The sequence below is a fragment of the Dysidea avara genome, chromosome 9 (genome assembly GCF_963678975.1).
Source record: "Dysidea avara chromosome 9, odDysAvar1.4, whole genome shotgun sequence".
In the NCBI taxonomy this organism is placed as follows: domain Eukaryota; kingdom Metazoa; phylum Porifera; class Demospongiae; order Dictyoceratida; family Dysideidae; genus Dysidea; species Dysidea avara.
Window position 1 is genome coordinate 2,632,438 of NC_089280.1, and position 17,808 is coordinate 2,650,245.

The following is a 17,808-nucleotide window of genomic DNA, read 5'->3' on the forward strand; positions in this document are numbered from 1 at the left end:
TAACACACTTCCTCGGCTGCACAGTCATCGTGATTTGGGTATACAAATTTCTGACAACCTCTCCTGGGAGAATCATTACAAACATATAACTTCCAAGGCTTATAGATATCTCGGCCTCCTAAGGCGTGCTTTTAGTAACTGTCACTCTGTTAAAGCCAAAAAAACTCTATACATAACTCTTGTTCGATCTCAGTTAACTTATTGCTCTCAGCTGTGGAATCCATACTTGATCAAGGACACTATTACCCTCCTGTAGCTGTGAAGTACCAATCACTACTGTAGCTACCATTCAATGTCCGCACACCGGCACTGATGTGCCATATCCATGAATATTCCTTTGAAGGCACTGCAACCTTTCACAGCGATCTGCTACAAATTTTATTTCATCTTGTAGTGTATCCAAGACACCATGTGACCATTTTTTGACATATCGGCTCATCTCATACTTAAAAATGTAACTCAGCGGATAGGTCAGATAACATTTGTGTGTGACACACAGTGGAAATACTCAGCTTTTTTAGTCCCAGATATCACTGTGGTCTGCCCTTGGCAACTCCAGCCATGTCATAATCCATCACCCTGATCCATCCTCATTTAAACAACTGGTATCACATGATGAGGACACAAATTGTGTACAGATACATAAATTAATATCCTAGACTTAAGCATTTGTTGGTCAGTATGAATTCTGAGGACCTGCTATATTTGTATATGTAACATTTTCACACCTCAGATCAAAGGGAGTTTTAGTGCTACAAATGTGATGTAGCACAGTTGCCAGTGTGACATCTGGATGTCACACTACCAAGTGTGCTGACAACTCATTAAAACATTCCTAAAATTCCATTTGATAAACTTACTATAAACTACAGCCTTTATATATACCTCCCTACAGCTTTCAATTGTGGGATTGAATTTTTACATGATAAAATGATTAATACATGCCAAAAAGAAAAGTACAAAGTCCTAAAAGATTGGTATACAAGCACTCCTGTGGGCTGGAATCATTTAAATTCCATGATGAAGGAAATGTGTAAGGAGGCTGAATTTGATACAACTTTTACCAACCACTCCCTTAGAGCATACGGGGCTACAAAGATGTTACAAGCTATGGTACCAGAAAAGTTAATACAACAACGTACAGGACACAAATTATTGGAGGTGTTACATCACTATGAGCGCACTTCATTGTCCCAGTTTGTTGATGTTTGTAATATTATGGATAATGGTCCTGTTGGCCCGGTACCAGTGATGCAAACCTACCAGTCTACAACAACAACAACCTGTACAACTACCACCAGTGAAAACCCCACTATTGTGTTTAAAGGGTGCATTTTTACTGGTTGTTCTATTGCTATGTCAGGCCAAGCATGCAATGAAAACAAGTATGACCACAAGAATTGTTTCAAGGTATAGACATTGATGATGTGTTTGATGACTAAGTTTTGATTTGTTTTTAAGTTTTGAGTTGATTTTAAGTCTGCATGGTTTGGCTGGTTCAGCTCGCTTTTTAGGTAGTGGACACAAATAAAACATGTCATTATCCTTTGCTCCTTCTGGTAGGAAAGCCAAGTACTTGTCCAAAATTTTAACATGGCATTTTTGAGGATTAGTTCCATTTTCGTACTGTTGCACTACTTTGTTTTGCAGATTAAGTGATCTGATCCGACCTTGACAATTCTTGGATCTGAATTCCTTCCAATACATTTACCATTCACCATAACTGTTTCCCTAGTAAGTTGAGAGATTTTCAAATTCCTTTGCTCCTGGCCACCCCGTAAACAGAAGTTTTTTCCATTATAAAAAAAAAACAGCCCGCAACAGACCCATTGGAGTGTCCAAGTCGAGAATCTTTTTGTTCCATAGCACATCTTCTTCATCCACAGATACTACTGGAGTGGCTTTTGCTTCAGTACCAATTCCTTTAGAATGAAGTTTCTTAAAGACTGAATCACACACATTTCTTAAGGATCTGAATGCTACTTCTTGAAAAACATTAATTTCCTCAGATGATTTCAGTTGGCGAATATGCCTCTGGAGTCCAGCCAAAATCAAATACAAACTATGAGGTGTATACTCCTCACCATTTCCTTTGCACGCTTCTGTAACAAATTTACAAAGCCACTCACAGAGGATTTGTTTGTTGTCTGTGACGAGGATGTTTTCAGGGCACAGATCTGCTGGGTATCTGTTATTCCTTGTTACTTGCCATTCCTCAAATGTCTTAAGTGCCCACATGTTGTTCTTTAATGTATTGGCTGGGCAATTGCCTTCTTTTAGTTTACTTAACTCGTCAGGTGTCACTTTGAAAGTAAACCGCTGAGAAACATCACCTTTCATCATCTTGTCACTTGGCTTTAAAGACTCTCCTGTTAGCTTTAATGACTTTGTCACTGGTCTGATGCCATTTGTAACAACTGATTCTTCGACTGGCTTCTTGGCCACAGAGTCAGACTGACAGTCATTACAAGGACACCAACCAATGAGGCCAAGGTAAAATTTCTTCTTATCTTCGTCTGACAAAGGAAGACGAGGCATTGTTCTTATTAACAAAACTGACACAATTTTATCCGCCATTACGCTTGAACTAGAATATTCTAAAATTAAACCTCGTATTTTCTCCACATATGTCTGTAATCCAGATTAACGATTGGCTTACGTTTATTATTCTAACCCACAAGTATGCATTACATCATAGTATGTAAAAGTAGTTCGGTGGCACGTTAACCAACTTTGGGCAAATTTTGACTGTCAGAAGTGTAACATATTAGTTGCAGTACCAGCAGTCGTGCATTGCCTGATATGTACGTACTCGCTTTCGGGCACGCAGCGTCCTCAGGCATCATGCATACATATCAGGTATATGTACGCACTCCTGCCTGTGTTACAACTATATATAATAATGGACGTGACTGTTGTCTTGGTTACCCAATAAAGCTTTAAACATCATTATGATTGCATTTATGTGCCAACCCACATACACACACACACACACACACACACACACACACACACACACACACACACACACACACACACACACACACACACACACACACACACACACACACACACACACACACACACACACACACACACACACACACACACTGTACTGGTCATACACTACCTTATTGGTAGGTTGTCCCATTGGTGATTGTACTTGGTTGTATGTGCCCCAGGTCTAGTAATGATTATACAACCAAGTACTACAAATAATACAAAATTCGGTTAAATTACATCACACGTAAATAATAATTAATAATTAATGTTCTCGAAAACTACGAGGTCTAGAGACATGAACTAACCGGGGATAGATTTGCCTGTGAATGAAGGCACAAATGTATAATTGCCACACCCGTTCGTGCTGATGACTTGACCATACGTGTAATTCTATATAATGCCCAGTACCACACCCTTGCTGATTTACAGATTGCACCAAGGAGAAGATTAGCGATGTCCCTGGAGTGACTGCAGGAGAGCCAGAGGCCACTTTACACGTAAACAAGAAGATTACAAGTACGTTTTTATGTTTGTAACCTCTCAAGTCTCCATGCCAGCTGCCAGTGGATTCATTCACATAAAATATGTAATTAAACAATACAAGAAAACATTAAAACATGCCATGCTCTTTACAATATAAAATACAAGTAAACAATCTTGTCTTGTGCAGCTGGCATGGCGAACTTCCTTTGTGTTAGTGTCAGGCAATTCAATACATGCTTAATCTTTTTTGCCTTCACCTGGCTTAGTTACTAGGCTCTGGCTGGCTTGGCTGGCTTCCGTTATCTGGTTTATCTGGCTTGCATACTCCTACAGTATTGTGTAGCTATCTCCTGCAAGTTGTGTATGCATAATTATAGTGTGTCACCCATCACTGTGCCATTGCTACACCACTGATGAACCTTATTTAGCTCTAGTTGATGTTGATATACTGTGCTGTATGTTGGCTAATAATTTTTATCTGGTGATGTTGCCTATAATGTATTGTTGCATATAATACTGCAATAATGTATAGTTCTCTCCTGTATGTTTTGTATACATATATTGTGTACACATCACTGTGCCATTACCACACCAATGATGTACTGGCACTTAGCTACTGGTGGCCTTTAGTTATGATGCCACTATTGTGCTATATCTGTCAATACTGTGACATATTGTGTTGATTTGGGGATCGTGCCTTCACCACCTAACAGACATGGGGCCAAGTACATTTAAAAGTACTTAAGTAAAGTACAAGTACTTTTGAATTTTCCAAGTACAAGTACAAGTACTCCAGCAGCAATCAAGAGAGTACTTAAGTAAAGTACAAGTACATTTTGCTGTAGTAAAATATATGCTGTATTCAGTGTATTGTAGTATGTAAGTGTGTCTAGGGGGGTTGGTTTTTGTCAACCATTCTCTCTCTTAAACTCTTAAAACGCACTGACTTGAACAACAGCATTGGCGACATCGTTAATCGTGGCAACATGATACATAGTAAGGTTGGGGAAGACAGTAGAAGAATTGCAAGAAGTTGTAAACTGCACCTTCATAAAATTTTGATATTCTCATTGTATACCCACTGTGTACAACTATGTACAATGTTTGCAGTACTTACAAGTACTTTAAGTACTCAAGTACATACAAGTACTTAGCAAAGTACTTGAGTATAAGTACAAGTACACTGGGGAATTTAAGAAAGTATTTAAGTAAAGTACAAGTACTTTCAAATCTGTACTTAAGTGTACTTAAGTATAAGTACTCATGTACTTGGCCCCATGTCTGCCACCTAATAGCCTCACCAGGGGGCTGTCACGTTGGTGTATGTACTTGGTTGTATGTGATGCGGTCCTAGTTATACAACCAAGTACTAAGAATAATACGAAACGTGGTTAAAATTACGTCATAAATAAATAATAAATAAATAAATAATTAATGTTTGAGAAAACTACAAGGCCTAAAGACATAAACTAACCAGGGATCGATTCGCCTGTGAACAAAGGCACAAACGTATAATCGTTGTGCTCGTTCGTGCTGATGACTTGACCATACGTGTAATTCTATATAACGCCCAGTACCACACCCTTGGTTAATTACAAATTGTGCGAAGGAGAAGACTAGCGAATGTCCGTGAAGTGACTTCAGGACAGCGAGAGGCCACTTTACATGTAAACAAGAAGATTACAAGTAAGTTTTCATGTTTGTAACGTCTCAAGTCTCCATGCCAGCTGCCAGTACCATAAAATATTTAATTAATTAACAATACAAGAAAACATTAAAACACATGCCACGCTCTTTATAATATGAAATACAAGTAAACAATCCTGTCTTGTGCAGCTGGCATGGTGAACTTCCTTTGTGTTGGTGTCAGGCAATTCAATACATGCTTAATCTTTTTTCCTTCACCTGGCTTAGCTACTAGGTTCTGGCTGGCTTGGCTGTCTTCCTTTATCTGGTTCATCTGGGTTGCATACTCCTACAGTATTGTGTAGCTATCTCCTGCAAGTTGTGCATGCATAATTATAGTGTGTCACCCGTCACTGTGCCATTGCTACACCACTGATGAACTTTATTTAGCTCTAGTTGATGTTGATACTTTACTGTATATTGGCTAATAATTTTTATCTGTTGATGTTGCCTATTGCTGCATACAGTACTGCAATAATGTATAGATCTCTCCTGTATGTTTTTTATACATAATTACATACCTGTATACTATGTACACATCACTGTGCCATTACCACACCAATGATGTACTGGCACTTAGCAACTGGTGGCCTTTAGTTACAATGCCACTATTGTGTTGTATCTGTCACTACTGTGACATATTGAGTTGATTTGGGGATCGTGCCTTCACCACCTAATAGCCTCACCAGGGGGCTGTCATGTTGGTGTATGTACTTGGTTGTATGTGATGCAGTCCTAGTTATACAACCAAGTACTAAGAATAATACGAAATGCGGTTAATAAATAATGTTTGAGAAAACTACAAGGCCTAGACACATGAACTAAGCGGGGATAGATTCGCCTGTGAATGAAGGCACAACTGTATAATAAGTACGCCTGTTCATGCTGATGACTTTACCGTACATACAATTCTATATAACGCCCAGCACCACACCCTTGTTTAATTACAGATTGCTCGAAGGAGAAAATTAGTAAACGTCTGCTGAGAGGCCAGAGGCCACTTTACTGGTAAACAGCAACATTACAAGTATGTTTAAATGTTTGTAACTGTGTATTTTGTGTGCAGGATATGCGCTCCAGGCGTCATGCAGTGGACAACCAGCTGATGACCAGTTGGGATACCAGCTGATGTGCTCATAAACAACCAGCTGGAACAACAAGGTAATGAGTAATGTAATACTTGTACCGGTAGTAGTTGTATTATACATCTTCATCCTTCATCTGGCTTGCTAGCGGCTGGAATTATTTTCCACTGGACTTATCTACTACTCTACTGTGAGTCTGTATAATAGCTAAACAAGAAGCCGATGCAGTGCTGCATATACAACAATGTGTAACTATCTCCTGTATGTTGTGCATGGCTGTATGCATAATATTATAGACTGTGATAACTGTGCCAATGCCACACCGCTGATATACTGGCACATCACCTGTGGCCTCTAGTTACAACAGAGTCTATTGTGCCATATTGGCTTGATTGGGATCAATTGTTAATTGTGCCTTCACCATGTCCCTTGTTCTGCATAGCCTCACTTCACTGCTGAGTCATCTTGAGAGACATGTGCCTTCATTCACAGGCGAATCTATCCCCGCTTAGTTCATGTCTCTAGGCCTTGTAGTTTTCTCAAACATTATTTATTTATTTATTCATTCATTCATTCATTATTATTTATTACATAATTTTAACCGCATTTAGTATTATTCTTAGTACTTGGTGGTATAATTACTAGGACCGTGTCACAATGTTGCAACCTACCCATTGGGCAAGTATAAACAGTGCCATAGGCAGCACTCAGAGCAGTGTGTGTGTACCAGTGGAAATGATACATATGCATATGTACACAGGCAAGGGAGTTTAACTGGCATCAGAAAACCACAATACCAAAACACAACCTACACAAAAACTAAGCTATATTGAAAGTAGCTATATATTGTACTGCAATGGTCTCTTCTACATCAATTATTGCAGCATGTAAGTGAATGCGCTCATCACTTGTTATGCTAGTTGTATTTATAACTATTTGGTACAGCTCCTACTAGCACTAACACTAGTTCAGATGATAGTCGTGAAGTACTGATACTATTACTTGCAATCATTCTACCGATTGTGTGTGTGATGATATTATTGCTACTAATAATATGTCTCTTCTGGTCAGTGAAAACTATTTTTGTTTGCAAAACAGTAAACTGGCTTTTGAATGTTGTAGTGATCTGTCTCGACGTCGCAGGACAGTAGTACGAAAGAGTGACAATAGACCACTTATCAATGGCTTCACTGCCTCCAGTAAGCCCAGTTAGAGGTCAGTAAATGACATTCAAAACAAGATAAATTATTAACAATACTTGTTTACACAGAAAATCCCCTCGCAGCTACTAGTGCACTATTAGGCATTAGTGAAGTAGTAGAACCTGAAGAAGGATCCACCCATAGTACCACTTCCACTGAGTCAGGTAACACCTGTATAATATACATGCAGATTGTAGCCAACACGTATGCATGTAGACAAAGAAGAGGTGAATGATCCTTTGCTCAAACAGTTTAGCTCTCTCTGCAATACTATTAGATCTTGCTCCCTTAAATTCAAACGTGGGTCGGTTTTCAGCAGGACTGGAGGGCATTTCCGTAGGACTACTAGGCTTAACTGGTTGTTGTTCAGGTTCATCATCAGTTGTCTTTGTTTCTTTCTCTGTTGTCTCCATTTCCTTTGGTTCTTCTTCTCTTGTTTCTTGCTCAAGTAGTTTAGCATCTTCAACCGTATAATAAGTATGCCTGTTTGTGCTGATGACTTGACCGTACATGTAATGCCCAGCACCACACCCTTGCTTAATTACAGATTGCGCGAAGGAGAAGATCATTACACATCCGCAGAGTGATAGCAGGAGAGCCAGAGGCCACTTTACACGTAAACAACAAGATTACAGGAAAGTTTAAATGTTTGTAACTGTGTATTTTGTATGCAGGATATACGCTCCAGTGAACAACCAGCTGATGGCCAGCTGGGATACCAGCTGATTCGCTTGTAAACAACCAGCCGATGCACTCATGAACAACAAGGTAATGAGTAATGTAATACTTGTAGTTGTATTATACATCTTCATCCTTCATCTGGCTTGCTAGCAGCTGGAATTATTTTCCACCTGGTTTACTATATACGCTACTGTGAGTCTGTAATAAACAAGCAGATGCATTGCTGCATATATAACAATGTGTAACTATCTCCTGTATGTTGTGCATGGCTGTATACATAATATTATAAACTGATCACTATGCCAACTAGTGCCAATGCCACACCGCTGATATACTGGCACATCACCAGTGGCCTCTAGTTACAATGGAGTCTGTTGTGCCATATTGGCTTGATTGGGATCATTTGCTAATTGAGCCATCACCATGTCCCTTGTTCTGCATACCCTCACTTTACTGCTGAGTCATTTTCAGAGACACATCATACCTACAATATAAACTTTCAATATAGCTAACTTAACTTGGTTTTTGTGTCAGTTGTGTTTTAGTATTGTGGTTTTCTGATGCCAGTTAAACTCTCTTGACTGTGTACGTATGCATATGTATCATTTCCTGTGCATCGTTTCTACATGATCTGCACACACTGTGCTGGCCATACACTGTTTGTACATGCCCCATTAGTAGGTTGTCCCATTGGTGATTGTACTTGGTTGTATTTGACCCGGACCTAGTAATAATAATCAAGACACACGGTAGTGTCATGCGGCCCAAGAAGCTGGCGCGCAACACCTGTGAGTATATTGACAGGAAAAACAAAAACTCAATTTTCGCACCTCCATAGCTCTGTGCTGCCTTGATGAAACAAGACGATTTTGGCTGTGGACACTCCCTCCAACGTCAGTACTCCACATTCCAGATTTGAACGAAATCGCTTCAAGCGTTCCCGAGATATGCGACTTCAAAAAGTGGCTTAGTTTCTTTGTTTTTTCTTCTTATTTTTCTTCCTTTTTTCGCGCACTTACAAAACCGCTATAAAACGCGAATGCAATATCCAATTGCCTTGCAATTTGGCACACAGAAGGGGGGTATAAAGGTGCATCTCTGTACCAACATTGGCTGGAATACGATAAACAGGCAAAGAGTTATTAGTGATTATTCACGAAAAATAACACCAATATGTTGTCACGCCTACAGGGTAAACCGCGTATGGGAAGAAGCAGAAAATCGGTGGATGAATAGGTTAACTATTGGACCTCAAACCTTTTGTGGTTTGAAAGAAATCGAGCTAAAAACCGAGAAGATAGAACGAAAAATCCAACAGTGTGTAACAATTATGCAATCGAGATTAACTAATAAAAAACAAAACCACTACTTTCCACATCCACCAGAAAAACCGCTTGGGGTAAGGCTTTGAAATTCGCTGTACAGATGGAGTAATCATCTTAGAAAATATCTTCAATGGTGTAGAAGAATCAGACTTGAAGCCATGGAGTTATAACACGAAATCAAACTTGGTGTAGCAAGTGCGAGATCGAGATACTCTAATAGAGCAGTCATCCTAATAGAGCAGTCACCCTGAAAAGAATTCAACAAATCAGCTAGAAACTAGTAACCTGTATAGAGATAAGCTACAAACAATTCACCCTGTAGAGAGATCATCTAGAAGAAGCTAGGGAGTTCAACTACGTAGTTCAGCTAGAAGAACTCACCATGTAGAGAGTTCAGCTACAAACAAATTGCCCTGTAGAGGAATCAGCTAGAAGAAATTACCCTGTACAGAGTTCAGCTACAAATAAACCATCATGTAGAGAGTTCAGCTGCAAACAAATCACCTGTAGAGAGTTCAACTATAAACAAATTACACTGTAGAAAGGTCAGCTAGAAGAAGTCACCTTGTCGAGAGTTCAGCTACTAACTAGTGACCCTGTAGAGAGATCAGCTAGAAGAAGTTACCTTGTAGATAATTCAGTTACAAACAATTCACTCTGTAGAGAGATCAGCTAGAAGGACTCACCTTGTGGAGTGTTCAGTTACAAGAAACCACCATGTAGAGTTCTGTAATAAATATATGCATTATATATATATATATATATCTAATCCAAAACAGCCAAGTTGTAAAAAAAGAGTGCGGCCCTCAAAAATGCTACGGTGAAAAAAGATGTGAAATCCAAGGTGGTGGCCAAGAAATGGCTGTGATGGTAGGTTACTGGTAAAAATACAATTCAAGTGAATTTTGGTGCTGCTTGGTCTTGGCACAAAATTCACCTGAATTGTCATTATTAAATTTTTACCATTAACCTACCATCACAGCCATTTCTTGGCTGCCACCTTGGATTTCACATCTTTTTTCACCGTAGCATTTTTGAGGGTCGCACTCTTTTTTTACAGCTTGGCTGTTTTGGATTAGGTAATAAGAAGAAACACAGACAAGTTATGGCAACTATTCTGAACTTTGTAAAAGCAAAATACATGTATAAGCAAATAGGACAATTACATACGAAGGCATGTATTTTGGAGATGACTGGACCAATCTCACTTTTAGAATGGAAAGTGTCCTACCTCGAGAGAATTTACACCATTAACTGTAAGTATAACCAAACTACGAATGCATGAAAATTACATTTTCTTGGTTGCTGCATACACACTAGCCTGTCACATGCCTATACCAGGGCGGATCTAGGATTTATAAAAGGGGGGGGGGGGGCTAACTCAAGGTACTAATCTCTTAAGTGGAGGCTGGAACTAGGGGGGTCTGGGGGTATGCCCCCTAGGAAATTTTTGAAAAATAGATACTGCAATTTAGAGACATTTCCACATAAAAATGCATGTTAAATTTTCTGCCTGCAGATTTTTTATATACTGCCTTTGTGGATTATAGGCAGTGTTGGGCAAGTTACTTTGTAAAAGTGACTAGTTACATATTACTTGCAACTGAACTATTTAGTTACAGTTACATATTACCCATAAAATAAAGTAACTATAATAATATTACATATTATATTACTTTGTGTCCACAGCCTTAAGCTGTCACGTGTGAAACTACCACTTTATCACGTGACATGATTGCATTGTTGGAAAATGTGCAAATCTTGGTTATAAGTAAGAAGCTGGTGAATAAGCTTCATTCAGTAGACATTGTTACTTCGTTGTGGCTAGGCGTTAATCAGAGGATAACTAACGAGATTAGTAACTTCGTTACTTGTAGTAATAATATAACATAATATTAGACTCGCTACAGTAACTATATTACTTAGGTAACGCGTTACATTTGTAAGTAATGTAACTTGAGTTATATTACCTGTTTTCATAGCGTATTTCGTTATATTACTTTGTTACCACAAAAGTAATAATATTACGTAGTAGCGCGTTACTTATGTAACGCGTTACTCCCAACACTGATTATAGGTATAGCTCTCTGTAGCATTTGTTAATGGAAAGATTTGGGTAGGTTCAGACAACCAAGCACATGATGCACCCTCTCACAATTTTACAACAACAAGTGCATGTTAGCTAGAATAATAATGTTGAAACTGGAAAGTTTAAAAATTTGAATGATACAAGATCGAATCTGAGAGCATTTCAATGGAAATTGTGTACCTGAATTAAGTATTGCCGTACATAAAACTACACAAGTAGATGAATTAAGCCTTTAAAACAGATCAATGCACTTCATTGTATGTATAGGTACAGGCAGATTTGGAAAAAATTCCCATGACAGAACCAATTTTTATGCTTCCACTGAATGCTCTATTAGAGTATCTCGATCTTGTACACCTCCAATGCTAATCCGGGTCCTTGTTGCATATCCTTTAGCATAAATCCACTGATAATGCATTGGAAGGATGTTTATAAGGTGGTTTATGAGTATTCGTATTATTAGTGATCAAATAATTAAGCTAAGAAAATTTCATTATATTACCTCAGCATATTGATCACGTAAAGCCTAAAAGTGAAGGGAGGGGGGGAGGCTTCAACCCCCAAAGCCCACCCTCCCCCGGATCCGCCCCTATATACTGGGTTTCCTTGATTGGAGAACACACTATATCATGTGACCCTGTTAGTTACTGTATACATTACCTTCAAATATTTCATCTTTTCAACTTTTCCAAATCCTCCTTTTCCCAATGTTTCGTTTTCATGTTGGAGTTGTAATGTATCAATTTTCTCTACTAAAATATCATCAAACACCTACAGCAGAAGAATGATCTCATCATTACCTGTACTCTCATCTTACTTGAAGAACATATTATTTACAGCTAGTAACTCTTATTATTATGTTACTACATACAAGAAATTTGTTTTTCCACTCACCAGGTCAGGTGCAAGGTGTTTGATTTGCAAATTTCCATGATGAAGGCAATTAATAGTGTCAGATTTATGTACTTGTACTAGAACTGCCTGGACAGTGAAGGTTACACAATTATTAAGAAGACACTCATAGCTATTGTCATATGTTGAAAATTCGATTGTGCAGCTGTCCATAACATATTTGTCAGCATAACAATAAGGGCAGGGAATCAGTTGGAACACATCATCGTTGTTTGAGTAAATTCCTTTATCAAACTGGCCCTCAAACCAATCCATTAGAACTTCATCCACAATCTCCAAGACGTGTGATAAAATCTGCATGCTCATTATAGTAGAATAATGCACCTTGCCACGTTGTTGTGTACGAGAGATCATCTCATAATCTGGTACACTTATTTCAAATCCTTCTTCACATCTAAGATCAGTTATTCTGTCTGTGTTGTGTGGTGTATATGTCAACATACCATCATCTATTTTATTCATAGTGGCAGAAATAGGAATCTTATTATTGTTTCTATTGTTAACAGTAAAAAATACATTGATACGAAATATAATATGTTCTCCCAAAGAAAGCTCAATGCAGTTTCCATAGCAAGACCACTTGCACAACAGTTCACCTATTAAAGCAGTGTCATTTGTATCATTATGTTTATACGATATTTGTGGAATACAGTTATCACAAATGACTTTATGGAAGCTATTGAAATTTCCTGATGATAATAATCGTGATAGTAATTTTGGCCAAAACCTCATAGGCAAATAATGAACAAGGAATATCCTCCGGTAACACACTCCTGTAAAGTGTAATAAAATGTAGTTTATTGTTGTCTGTTGAGCAGTTGAAGAGTACAAGTGTATACCTCCTGAAGGAGTGACACAACAGTCATCAAAGTACAATTTTTTTGATCTTCTTTGAGGAAAATTACCCTGTTCAGTTGCAAACAGTTTTTCAGGATATATGTTCTGCAGAAGAGATGGTATCAGCAGTGTATGGGAACTGAGTGGAACAATGAGCCCACACTTCTGTAATAATAAAATGATAGGATCTGTCAGGAAAGGTACAAGTTTTAACTTTCTTGTAAGAGACTTTTCCAGCTTAGCTTTGCTAACTTTCCCATCACCAGTAGCAGTATCTATGTAGTATATAATAAATCATAATGACAAAGGCCACACACAGAAAATACTATATAGTTCATACTGGACAACTAAGAAAATATATCAGTGAATTTGTATTATATCCCATACCCAATGTGTAGTTTAGTGTAGTTTCAGTACACATTTAATAGCTACAGCTCAGTCTGTTGTCTCAGATGCCGTAAGTAAGATGTTGTATGAAGTACCTAGCCAAGCCATGTATGCTTATTTTAAAGAACACATAGTGGACATACACAAATAACATATGACCTAAAATGACAGGGATAATTATCAAGTCAGAACTACTGGATCACATATAGCTCTTAGTCATGTACTTACAATCAAACTGCAAAGTTAAAATGAGTGTTAGCACATCAAAGAGCCACTGTGAGTCCATAAAGCAAAATGTTTGATTATCCACAGATCCTAAATCCATTAACTTTCCTATGAGCACGCATATGCAATTACAGTATACAGTTGACTTGCATACCATGTTCTTTGATGTATGTAACAGCAACAAGTAATTCAGCCTTTTGTAAATCGTACTGCTCTCCCAAACTACACACCGACAACATCATAATAATTTTAATAAAGGGAAGCAACTATTACCTAACAATATCCTTCCACACCACAACAGGTAGCGACTTTTCATTCATCTTGTTAAGAATCTTTTCCTGTAGTCTATAGTAACTTGCTGGGATTGTCATGCTTGACAATCTTTGAGTGTACAGCTTGTCACCTAACATTATAACAATACCACAACCTTCTACACAAACACAAGAATGACAAGGCAGAAATAAATAGCCAGCACCATTGATACCAACTGACCAAATAGCTTAAGGGCACAAATATATAGCTTTAGACAATACTTCTAAAAACCAGGCATCCATGCTATCCCTTTCCAGGAAAAATTAATCACATACAAAAATGAATTTGATATAAATGCTACGCTATTATTTATTTAGCTAGTTAATTAGATTTTTGGTTGTAAATATTGTAATTTAATACAGTATGTATTATGTTGCTGTGCACTGCATGATAACAAAGTATAACTATACAAATTACATAGTGAAGTATGATCTCAACAGTTTATATGGTCTATCTAGCATGTTTTCTTATGCAAATCTCTAGAGAAAGCTTCAAAGGTGCTTTTTATTTCTCTTTCATGTAAGTATGAGACATGTCCTCTTTCAACTCTAAGGGATAGTCATTTTTTACAAGGCTTGCTATGTTGTTTTTGGCCATTTAAATTCTAATGGGAAGGTTGTTCACAAAGGCATATACAACAAGCTTTCATGGTCTTCACACATAAGCAACACAGCTGCAAAGGCCTATAGAACATTAAACTTTCCAAACTGTAACCTGGGTAGCTGTTCATCTGAGGTCAAAGCATCAGCTTATCTTACATCAGTTTATTAATCATTGGAATATGCTGCAGTTGTTTGGGACCCTTACATCATAACAATACCCAACGGTTAGTGAAATCACAGCATAGGGCAGATACATGGATCCTAAATGATGTCAACTGATGCAGCTCAGTTACATCAGGAACTTGTAAACGCAGGCACTTATGAGCTCCTGGCTACATCTATGATAAAGCATGTCTTGACTAAGCCTCCAATTATTACAACATTAAGGTAATAACTGCCCGCCCTCACTACCCGATTGCTCTCAAGGTGACAGGAAACGAGGAATCTTATTATGTTGGCATTAGAGTGTTTTAAACATTGTTTCTTCTTCATTGGGCCTGTATATAGGTGTTGGTAAAAGTAGCCAAAAAGTTGGCCATAAACTGATCTTCGAGCTTCTAAAATACAAAAAAGTGATACATGTAAAAAGAGCCAAGCTGCAAAAGAAAAACAGTGAGGCTTTAAAAGGAGTTTAGAACATTAGCAAACAACATTGGTAGCCAAGATATAGCTGCAATGATGACAATAGCAATCAATTTATGTATTTGCATTAACAGCTTGGCAGGGCCGAGGGGGGGCAACTGGGGCATTTTGCCCTGGGCCCCGCTTTGTAAGGGGCCTCTAGCTAGGAGTCGTATAGCTACATTATCCACACATACAATAAAACAATCATACAACAGTGTAAATCTTCCTTGTAGAGTTGAAGAGACAGGAAGTCTCAATATCTTATAAGGTGCTTATATAGAGTGCGAAGATCGATACAATACAGCAGCCAGGCAAAATATTCAGTTATAGTAGCTACTCTAAGAAATTGTTAAAACTAGTCTAGCAATACGGTATAGTGTTTAATAACTTTCTAGGTGGTATGCATTTGGCAGAAAACTTACTATAAAATATGCAAGCTCAAGTCACCATAATAGAGCAGTCACCACTCTCATATTCAATCACAGAAGGTCTAATTTACTGAGGAGCATGCCCCAAGACCCCCTAGGTTGGCAAACTCCGCATGCTAAAGCTGTTTCCTATACCTATATCGGCCCCCTAAATTCTATTGGCAGCCCTGCAGTTTGGTCATTTGGGCTTGACTGACTGATAAAAGTTACAATATTGACTGAATGGGTGCACTGACAATTCAATGCAAACATATTTAATAGTTATACCATGGATTTGCCTGATGTATATATATATATGCCCAAGCCTTTGGGCCTGCGGCCCTTGGGCTTGGGCATATATATCAGGCAAATCCTGAGTGGCCATGGTATAAGCAATATATACCACTCTGGTATGCTCACCTAATAGGTGAAGGAAGACAAACCTGCATTCACCATATCACTTTTATACAACGGTTTCCAAACATCGATTGTGGGTTTAAATTGTGGGAACAAAAAGAAATGATTGTGGGTTTCAATGGTTGTAGTGATACCATAATAACCACTTTGTGGATGAATAAAGTAACCTAAGGTGCTAAAATAAACATTTAGACATATAGTTTGAAGCATCTTTTCATGCAATTGAAATGTGGAAAAACAATCCCCCTACATTGCAAAAATGATTATTTAGTGATGCCCAGTAACTGAACTATGCAATGCTGACTCACTCAATTATTTTTGCTTCACAACAATACCCTTAACTAAACCAACATGTTAAACCCAAACCCACAATGCAAAACGTTAAGCAGCTTTATATAAATAATCAAAGGAACTGATGCTTTGTAACTGCCTCAGCATCAAAGGCAGTTGTGGTCAGGGCAATATGTGAAATATAACCCTGTGGTTTCCTTTGATCTGAGGTGTCAAAGTAGTATAATTGAATATTAAGAGTATGGTAAGTCACTATATCAAGCATGTATATGTTAAGCCAAAAAAAATTGTTTTTGCCCCAACACTAACCTAGGTATGATTTTATTCGACCAGCAGTTTCATACAAGCAATGAATTAGTTCTTCAATGCTATCATTGCATTTTCCTTTACAAGAGACAAACTTAATGGCCTTTATGCTGGGATAGAATTGAAATGAATAAATCCCTTGAATTCTTTGCACTAGGTGATCTTTTTTCTTGTCAAAATTATCAACAAGGTCAGTGTGAGTACCCACCAATACCACTGCCGAATATCTTGCTCTAGCCTGTGTAAAGATATACATATTTAACCTGGATACCACAACTGGCTACTGTATTACTTTAATCGCCAAGAGATATTCTTTAAGATCCTTAACAGCGGTCAACCCATCACAAACTCTCCAGCACAAAATGTACAATGATTTACGACAAATATAACATTGATGAACAGGAGAGTACTGCAGTAAATATACACCATTACATGAATTTTTCAATAAATACACATGTTAAAATTTAATTATTTAGTATACATATCACTTTGCTAAGTATGGCTGTGAGCTGTCTAGCAAATGACTTTACATAACCAAAGGTCTAGTTATCACTTACTTTTCCAGAAAAATCCCTGACATAGAAGTACATCTTTGGAACAGACACTTTTGGATAGAGCCATATTTCTTGACCAAGTCCAACTGTTGGTTTAAGGAGTGAGTGATCTATAATATATACAGTACGCAGTATGAAAATATATAAACCTTCATTAGTACAAGACTAGTTCACAAAAGTCAAAAACAATTATGAAAATGAACACAACACACAAGTAACACAACAGCGTTTACCATTGACATCTCTCAAGTGATGAAGGAGGGTAGTTTTCCCACAACTACCAAGTCCCATGAGAAACACTTTAACTGCTGGAGCTCCATCATAGCTATTACACAAAATTAAAAATAATATATATCACAGTTACATAGGTTTAACATAGG

The 17,808-nt window shown here is 37.9% G+C and overlaps 1 protein-coding gene and 2 long non-coding RNA genes across 5 annotated transcripts in view; 2 read left to right on the forward strand and 1 right to left on the reverse strand.

The window, feature by feature from the left end:
- Nucleotides 1–17,808, reverse strand: part of LOC136265802 (leucine-rich repeat serine/threonine-protein kinase 1-like) — a 41,158-nt gene that overhangs the window by 15,848 nt on the left and 7,502 nt on the right. For all 3 annotated transcript variants that reach the window (XM_066060718.1, XM_066060717.1, XM_066060719.1), the window contains 9 exons: nucleotides 17,662–17,753; nucleotides 17,432–17,538; nucleotides 17,167–17,283; nucleotides 16,878–17,112; nucleotides 14,189–14,318; nucleotides 14,070–14,137; nucleotides 13,919–14,023; nucleotides 12,449–13,578; nucleotides 12,215–12,325 (listed from right to left, as the gene is read on the reverse strand). In XM_066060718.1, the coding sequence (XP_065916790.1) occupies nucleotides 12,215–12,325; nucleotides 12,449–13,578; nucleotides 13,919–14,023; nucleotides 14,070–14,137; nucleotides 14,189–14,318; nucleotides 16,878–17,112; nucleotides 17,167–17,283; nucleotides 17,432–17,538; nucleotides 17,662–17,753 (2,095 nt within the window). The remainder of the gene's footprint in view (nucleotides 1–12,214; nucleotides 12,326–12,448; nucleotides 13,579–13,918; nucleotides 14,024–14,069; nucleotides 14,138–14,188; nucleotides 14,319–16,877; nucleotides 17,113–17,166; nucleotides 17,284–17,431; nucleotides 17,539–17,661; nucleotides 17,754–17,808) is intronic.
- On the forward strand, nucleotides 7,036–7,433 carry LOC136265842 (uncharacterized). The gene is made up of 3 exons (XR_010705758.1): nucleotides 7,036–7,144; nucleotides 7,203–7,323; nucleotides 7,380–7,433. It is a non-coding gene; the product is annotated as an uncharacterized lncRNA (long non-coding RNA).
- LOC136265841 (uncharacterized) lies at nucleotides 7,422–7,695 on the forward strand. The gene is made up of 3 exons (XR_010705756.1): nucleotides 7,422–7,472; nucleotides 7,528–7,623; nucleotides 7,676–7,695. It is a non-coding gene; the product is annotated as an uncharacterized lncRNA (long non-coding RNA).